The 9,378-nt window shown below is 36.5% G+C and overlaps 1 protein-coding gene across 1 annotated transcript in view; it reads left to right on the forward strand.

The window, feature by feature from the left end:
- The window catches only part of LOC107746299 (cilia- and flagella-associated protein 58-like), a 92,378-nt gene that overhangs the window by 28,176 nt on the left and 54,824 nt on the right, over positions 1 to 9,378 (forward strand). The window contains exons 12-13 of the mRNA XM_016560441.1: positions 750 to 911; positions 2,491 to 2,637. Coding sequence (XP_016415927.1) covers positions 750 to 911; positions 2,491 to 2,637 — 309 coding nt within the window. The remainder of the gene's footprint in view (positions 1 to 749; positions 912 to 2,490; positions 2,638 to 9,378) is intronic.

A 9,378-nucleotide genomic window follows, 5' to 3' on the forward strand; every position in this document is an offset into this window, starting at 1 on the left:
CTCTCTCTCTCTCTCTCTCTCTCTCTCTCTCCATCCATCCATCCATCCGTTTAATCAATGTTTACTTAATATTTTTAATTTGTACTATGCATTTTTTGTGGTTATTAGCAGCATCACATATGCAATTCCAAAATGCACTGTGATGACCTAAGTTAAGAATTTAATCTATAATGTTCTATTTAAATAAAATGTATTACTGTATCTGTATTACTCAGTACTTGATTTTGTGCTGATTAGAGTGTTAGCTTGGCAACATGTTAACTTTATACTCTATAGAGCTGTTTAGTCGTGTTGTTAATTTGTAATGCTAATTCGCAATGGGAACCCTGGGGAATTTTTTAATGGCTTTTTAGAATAGTGTTTTTTGATTTATGAGTAAAATAAGGTTTGTGTTTAACATATAAAGTGACTGTCATGTTTTGTTCTACAACATAAATCATACACAGTCGTGACTTAAACATACATTTTAAAACAGTTCTGTGTTTGGAAATGCAAATTTTCTTCCTGGTTTTAAGACTACAATCTGAACAGATCTTTTTGAATAAACTGTAAGTGTTATCCAAGTCTGTTTTAACCGTGTGATATAGCTAAATATGTGTGCGTGTGATTTACCGTTGTACTGTCAATCATAAGGTAGGATGCTTATGATGCTTAAGCTGCTATGTAGACAACAGACAGGTTTCAAACAGAGCTAAAGACTAGTTGTAGTTTTCCAGATTTAACCCCACTGTCTCTGTCGGTCTTTTCAGGTTCTTGAGAATATTGAGGACATTAAACTGAAGGAGATGCATATATTTGAGTATAAGAAGAGAATCGCAGAAGCTGAAACAAAACTGAAGCAGCAGCAGAACCTCTATGAGGATGTCAGGACAGAGAGGAACCTCTTCAGCAAGAACCTGATTGAGGCCAAGGTAAGTGTGTATATGTGTGTGTGTGTAGACCTTCATCTTACAGATCTGCTCCCCATGAGCATGAGAGCAGACGTAGAGGCCAGTGGATCCATGGGATGACTTCTTTGGGAAATTCGCCCAACTGAAGCTTGTGTAGGGTGGTGTGAACATTAATCTTTGTCCAGGAAATCGCCCCATTTGCACGAAGTCGGAAATAGCAGGTAACCTCCCTGCTGTGTGACCTGAAACTATGAAAGTACATGAATGTAGCTTCTAGCTACACAAAACACATTTTCACGCATTGATGCATTGCGAAATGTGTCTGAATGCAATTCAAAATGCAACACAAGTTGCATTCTCACCATTGCCGTGAGGAGCTCGATAGTGGAGAATTAGTGTGAACTGTCATTGTCTATAGTCACTTTTCTCTTTCAGGTCAAGCAAATTAACTAAAGAAGAAGTCCACCATGAAATGAAAATGCTGTTATTGCTCACCCCCATGTCTTTCCAGTATGTTTCTGGCTTACGTAGAAGTTGAAATAGCAAAATTTATCCAGAAGTCATGAAACCTTAATTAGTCCATTCACTGATATCAGTAAAATCAAAATTTGAGTTTAGTGGCTTTTAGCCAATGTCTATTAGCTTTGAAGCCATCTGTATGCTAATATTCTCCCACAAACCTTACCTTTATATGCACTACCTTTTGGACTTCTACCAAGGCTGTGAAATGAAATGAAATGAAATGAAATGAAATGAAATGAAATAAAAATATTATTTTAATTCAAAATTGCTATTTTCTATTTAAATATATATTTTAAAATGTAATTTATTTGTGTAATGGCAAAGTTGAACTTTCAGCAGATCTAGTCTTCAGTGTCACATGATCCTTCAGAAATAATTCATGTTGATTTAGTGCCAAAGAAACATATTATCAATGCTGAAAACAGTTGTGCTGCTTAATATTTTTGTGAAAACCTTGTTACATTTTTTTTTCTGGATTTTTTTTATATGTCCCTGCTGAATAAATCATTGATTTAAAAAAAAAAAAATTTTTTTTTTTGATTGGTAGTATCTTTTGAATTGTACTATATATATGCATTTATGCATAAATATTCTTTCAGGAAAATGGATCAACATATTGATGACTCATCCTGCACTACACAAATTTTTACCCAATCAGATTCCCTTTAGAATGAGAATATTCAGCATCCGAATGACACATGCAAACCGCTAGCAAATCATGGTTCATAACTGTGATATGAACAAAGTCTATTGCCTATATATATTTAAAAAAAAAAAGAAAAGCCCAAAAGTTTCTGTATCAATAGAAAATATGTCAACACAGGAAAGGAAGCCTTGAAAGCTGCAGTAAGAAACTCAAGTGTAAGACTTATTTTTCAGGTCTATAAAAGACTGTCCTTTGTTGTCAGTTTTTTTGCTGATGACCCATTCCTGCTGTGTCACTTTTTTTCACTGCACTGAAGAATAAGTGTGTGTTTTGAGTGTGAATCTGCTAGGGCGGTTGTCTACCTGTCTGCCCAGCTGTCTTTGTGTATAAGTTTGGCCAATTTCTCACACACCTCCGTGTGTTCACTTCAAGGATCAGAATGCTGAGATGAAACGCAAGGTGAAGATCGTGAACCACATGTTCGAACAGCTAAAAGATGAAATCACCACAAAAGAGGTGGCTCTAGACAAGGAGCGCCAGGAGTTCCAGCGTGTAGAGAGAGAAAGGGAAAATCTCAAGGTAACCCATTTCATCCTTTACTGCCACATGTCTCTCGCCATCTTAGTTCTGTATACTTTCAAATCTAACATCACTATGCCTAGTCAGTATCTTTACTAGGCATGATGGGACACGTTTTCAATGAAGCATGTAGTGATGCACAACTTTGTATTTTAAACCAATGAGATTGCACAGATGGGCTTCACAGTGCAATGTGCAGAAATAGAAACCATGCAAAATGTTTTAGGTCATTCCAACACCAGTTATGATATATTAATAAATATTCATAATAAAATTATTAAATTAATTAATATTATTAAATTACATGAAAAGTATAACATTTTCACAAAAATAATAATACCACAATTGCAGTTCACAATTTGTTCGTACTTACAGTATTATTCACTCAGTTGCAGAGTTGAATGCATTTTTTTACTTCATTAAATTGTGCAGCATTCAAACAATTTAAAAATGATCTGAGTTTATACTGAGTATTTTCAGTAATTCTTTTACTATTGTGGAGTGATATTTGGTTTACATAATTTAAAATTAAATTAAATTAAATTTAATTTAATTTAAAGGGGTCCTATTATGCTCTTTTACAACGAGACTAACTAAAGTTGAAAAAGTTATTGCCTCATTCAACCACTTGGTTCAAAAACACTGATTCAAATTATCTGGCAAAAACAAACAACACAATTCTAAAATTAAGTTATTCAATATTAAATTCTTGTTTGTTGAACTATTGTATAAAAGTAATGTCACAATCACAATTCTGTTGTTTTTCTGACTATGATCGTAGCTGTGATTACCTGATATGCATCCTTTATTTTTACTTCTTTAGCTGGTTGATTATTAAGGGTGAAGCTGATGTTTTTTTTTTTTTTGTGTGTGTGTGTAAACACAGTGATAGACTGGTCAACTGTCCTGAAAGGTGCTCATTTGTGGTGCTTGATATGACCAGACAGCATAAGAAAAGCAACCTTGCATTCAACTTTGAGGAGCTATTTTTCATAATCCTTTCATTATTACTTTCCAGATCTTTGTGCTTATTAAATACAATGGCACGACTCTTCTTCTGTCTGTCACAAGCTTTCAATATCACCCTCGCAAAGGATAATATAGGAATATCAAATAGGATGGCACAAAAAAAAGGAAAGAAATAAAAGAAAACACGAAAGATCACTCCATATTTTATGACAGAAATATAAATGTGAGTTCAGAGAGGGCTTTGACTCTACGCACTTTCAAATTCAACATCTGACATGAAAGACTTAATGAATATGCAATGCTTTTTGACGGATATTGGAGTTGTAAATTATATATGACCTTGTTCTGAGGTATAGACTGAGGGGTGTGGTCACAGAGAGGGAGACAAAGCAAGAGAGAAACAGCTTGAGTATGTGATTGCCCAGCACTGACTATATTGTACAGTACATGTGTGTAATGTAATGAAAAATGTTAAACCATGGAAAATGTTAAACCAAGAAACCAGCATAAAATCTCAGACTTTTGGACCCCACTGTATGTTAATACTGTATCTGGAGCATGGTGAAATCGCTCCTCCAATCCTGAACAGATTGTTTCAGAGGAGTGTAGACCAGTGGTCCGAACAGATGGTTTCAGACTGGAAGGTTCCTCTACGCATGGGGTAGAGGGTTGTGGAGTTCTGGACGACAACGGGTGGAAAATTTCGACTCGCACAGATCACAGATTCTGAGCTGTCTCAGAACTAAATAGATCCACGGAAACTTGACAGTCTGTTTTGATTAATCCAAATGCTGTCTCGGCAAGCGTTTAGTCACATGCTCTTAAACATCCTCTTCTGGTATCTGACTGCGTTAAGCACGGTTGAAGATCTTTAAAAGCTCATTCTGGGTGAAATATGGTGTGTGCATTAGTAAGGAACTAGCCAGAAAGATTCATTAATAAAAGAAAATGGGTCTCGAGGGCTGGTGGGCAGCTACCCAACTTAAGCAGCTTACCCAGCATGCCACAGGAGGTGCTGTCTGGCTCCCTGACTGGTTCTCAGGAAGCATGATGGCTGTGATGTTCATCTCTCTTTTGAACCATGAAGTGAAAACACAAAGGCAAAACACCCAATGGAAGAGAAAAGGAGAGACAAGACCAAACGATGCACTGAAGACTGAAACTTCGTGAAACTTTACAGAGCAAACTAAAGTCTGTGAACTCGACAGATGCTGACGCTCTCACGGTAGATATCAACATAATCTTTGGAGAGCACGCTTCACTCTTGCTAATCAAAGTAAGAGGCATGTTTGAGCCAAGCTCAGCGCTCCCTGTGTTTAGATTGCTGTACTAATGAAGGAAAGCCACAGAGAACAGTAGAGAAAGACCAGTCATCATCAAGAACAGAAGAGCACTCGCAATTACTTCTAGAGGACGAGAATTTCAGACAAGATCCTTTGGTAAACATTATGCATAGTCTGGTAATTCATAATCATGAAGACTGAGTCATAAAGGTCTGTACATCCTGCAGCAAAAATAGCTGAAGTAGAACTTTCAATCTGTTCTTTCTTTCGTTTGTTCTTTCTTTTTTCTCTCATTCATCCGATTAACTCCATCCATAGCTGTTTTTTAATGACGAGTCTGGCCTTATGCCAAGTAGATATTCAAGTCAATGCTTGCAGTTATTTCAGTTTTTCACATTATTAACATTTTAAATCAACAATTACCAATATTTACACTACCCTTCAAAAGTTTGGGATTGGTAAGGTTTTTTAAAATGTTTTTGAAAGAAATTTTTTATACTTAAGGGCCACAAAAAAAAAAAACAGTAATATTGTGAAATATGGCTACAATTTAAAATAAAATGTAAAATTTTACAGTTTTAATTGATTTATTTCTGTGATTCTTTGATGAATAGTAAGTACAAAAGAACAGCATTTGTTTTGGTATAGAATTTTTTTGTAACGTCTTTATAAAGTATACCTGTATATACTTGTTTCTGTATATGTAATTATAGTTTAACTCATTGATTCTTTTTATTTGTTGAAAGTCATTGTGAATTTCCAATTATAATCCATCTTCCCCCTGGACAATGAGGTAGTGTCAAGGTAAACAAGTTACTTATCTGAAAAAGTGTAGCAATTATACCTCACTAAAAAGGGAAAGTAGTTTTGAATTAGATTAGATTAGTTTCGATTAGGAATTTCAAAGAAAAAAAAAATATTTTAAATAATATTCCCCCAAATCGTGTGTTTATGTTTTAGCAAAACACATTTTTTTAACAGAAAAATATTCTCTTTTACTAGTAGGAATGTAGAAATTCTGATGTTCAGAGTTTTAATACAACAGGTGTTATGAATTCTGCCATAGATTTAGTATTTTTTTTACACAACATTGTAACTATTTTAATGAGATTTAGCAACATTAGGGTCTACCAAAAAAAAGAAAAAAAAGAAACTAAAATGAAAGTAAATGCACAATTAACAAACACTTTAAGTAATTGCCTCTTCTACTTGCTGTAACTGTTCAATCACTGTGTAAAATTGTGTTGCTTACTCATTTTTCCTGTCATCCGAGTATAATTTTTTCAGGCATCACTTTACAAACAAAAAGCAAAAGGAACTTAAATAGACTGATGGGAAAGAAAATCGGAGCAAAGAAGATCGACAAACAACTAGAGAGAAAGAACGAGAGAGAGAAATGACGAACAAAGGCAATCTTTCATGTTTTGAGGTGCCGCAGGGACATGATGCAGAAAACTTTAAATTGATAGGGAGTTCACTGCAGGCTTATGTAACCCTCTCTGGCATTTCCTTTCTTTCACCTTCATTCATTTGTTTTCTTGGTTTTTGTGAGGCTGTGTCTCACCCTTTGCCTTTTGTACTCTAAAGCATACAGGTGCCCCAGAGCTGCAATTTACCTCCGCTTTCTTCTCTGGTTCCTCTGCCTTCTCCTTCCTGTTTCCCACCACTTCTCAAGTCAAAACCATCATCCGTTTCCCTCTTTAACAAGAGGAAGAACGATCCAGAACATGTGAATGAAGACAGGCTTTGCATTCACAAATCTTGTGAAGCATTTTTAGAGTTATACCATTTGCCAAAACTAGTGATGCTACTGCCTATATTTTTAGTAGTCTTTTTAAAACCCTCTAGCTTTTCCCAAAACAAGTGGTATGGTGGCGGAATGCTACAAATCCTGCAAGTTTCTTCTAAACTGTCTACTCTCTTTATGTAGAATTGGGAAATCTAAATCATTTTAGACTGATTCAGTTCATTCAAGTGGTTCACTTGTGGTTTACATGAATCATCTGAACCATCAGTTTGTTTGAATGACATCTGTCAAGGCATGGAATATATTGAGAAGCAAGTAAACAGTCAGTTTTGGAATTTCATGTTTTTGGAAGTGGGAAAAATAAGCAAGTGAATGAGCGAGTGAATTTGACAAAGACCAAATAGTGAAGACTGGACGACTGGGTCAGAGTATCTCCAAACCTTCTGGGAGTCGTAGTGCAATAAAGGACAATAATAAAGGTCTGGAACAAGAAACAATTTAAACAGGTAGCCTGGTCTGATGAATCATGTTCTCTTTTAGATCAGGTGGATGGATGGCTGGGTATGTGTGTGGGAAGGGATGGCAGCGGGATGCACTATGGGAAGAAGCCAGGCCGATGGAGGCAATGTTATGCTCTGGCCAATGTTCTGCTGGAAACCTTGGGCCCGTAGATTGTAAATATAAATTATCATTAAATAATCAATAATTAAAAAAATTCAGTACTTAAATAGATTCAGTACAATTAGCAATTCTTCTTTACCAGAGTCTGTTCTCTAAACTAAAGAGTAGCTTTACTGTAATTTTACTGATTTGAGAGTAGCTTGTATTTTGGGATGCTTCAGCTTCAAAGCAACTTCCTAAACACTGCTAACATAAGAAGTCATGTTTCATTTTTCAAAATGTCACCATGTCCATTTCACCCTCTGTGCTCTGAGGAGTATGCAATTACATAAAGTGGTTGGAAGCCTTTTATCATGTCGTTAACAGTCATTTCTGTTTAGTTTTTACTTCATAATGCTTTTTTTTTGGATTTGTCATTTGCCCCTTGCTTAACTTGCTTCAGATGGAAGGCTATAGAATGTGAGAAATTCATTATTCACTAAAGTTCTTAGCCACATGCCGATGGAAGGAGGCGGGAGAACATGCCATTTGCCCATTTTCTCATAAAACCTTAATTTATCTAATTTATTATTCTTATGAGATATCTCTTGGTTAGTCTTGGGTTTGTACCCATAATGAACTGTGAAAGAAGACATGGGAAGCAAGGAAATGTTATACGTTTGACAAGCTTGGGCCAGATTTTGTGATTGACTGATTGAACTTCTCACGAGTGGAGTATATACATCTACAGTGGGGTTCAAAATTCTTAGAAAACATTGAAAATCTAGGTTTATTTTTATTTGAACCTAGAAATGATCAATGTCTATGGAGCTAGCAAGGGAAATATATAACCAGAGGCGGACAGTAACTAAGTACATTTACTTAAGTATTGTACTTAAGTACACTTTTCGAGTATCGGTACTTTTGCTACTGTGAGGAGCACGGAACGAGGAAACCAGGAGACCAGGAGTACAAACCAATGAGTGTATTTCAATCGCGGGGAATCACACGTAGCACAAGGGAGTTGACATAAACAAACAATACCGGACCCCACTAACAATAAGGACTCAGACTTTTAAACACAGGATGACGAGGGACTAAGAAGACACACCTGGGATCATTGCAAATTAAACATGGGAAACACCTGGGAAGAAATCAACATAAACACCTGGGGAGCAACTAAATACCTTAGAAAACCTTGCTTCACTAAGCAGGTTTGTGACAATGATCATGTGAACTCCTTTGTACAAAAGGTCAGACTTTCTTGCTTCCACTGAAGCACAAGATGCTCTTTGGAACATTCTCAAATCATGCTGGAGAACATGGATCATGACGTCACACAGACAGGCCCCTCCCACGATAGTTTGATTGACAGTAGCGTTTCAGCACAGACTGGACTGGTGTCTTACCTTAGACCCGCCCTGAGTGAGCTGTCATCAGTCCACCATTGTTTCACCGCCGGAGCAGATGTAGACAAGAATGACTCCTAACAAGCGAATGAGGTGGTCTGTTGTTGGATGTAATAATGAACATAGCAGTCGTCGTTTACTACCGACATCTGAGCCGCTGAACTCGCAGTGGATTACATTTGTTTCTTAAGGGAATGCACCCCCGATCTACATCAATGCGTCTATGTTCACGAGAATCATTCGTGATCCAGCCTCATCTACAGAAGAAGTGAGTATAATATTTTGTAATGAATCTTTGCAAATCGCCTTTCCTAATAATGTGCTAATTAGCAAGTTTCACGATGAATGCGGCTAAAGTAAACAGTCTTTCTGAGAGCAGCTCGGAAGAGAGGGGCGGAGTCAGCAGAGCTCATTAACATTTAAAGGAAAATGCTACAAAAACGGCGTGCTCTGAAAAGAGCTGTTTTTGACAGGGTAAAAAAAAAGGTGTTTTTTACACTACCATTGAGAAATTTTAACCAAACTATGTTACAGACTTTTCATTAAGAACCTAAAGAATCATATCAACTTGTGGAAAATGGGCATCATATGACCCCTTTAAAGTTTGTCGATCGTGCGTCTCAATGAAGCTGAACTCTCCACCTGTCCGCATTCAATTCGCACGGACCGACCGTCATGCAGAGAACACGCAATCATGCAGGATACAAATGCACACTTCACAAGATCTCAACTA

The sequence above is a fragment of the Sinocyclocheilus rhinocerous genome, unplaced genomic scaffold (genome assembly GCF_001515625.1).
Source record: "Sinocyclocheilus rhinocerous isolate Xijiao unplaced genomic scaffold, SAMN03320098_v1.1 scaffold798, whole genome shotgun sequence".
NCBI classification, from domain to species: domain Eukaryota; kingdom Metazoa; phylum Chordata; class Actinopteri; order Cypriniformes; family Cyprinidae; genus Sinocyclocheilus; species Sinocyclocheilus rhinocerous.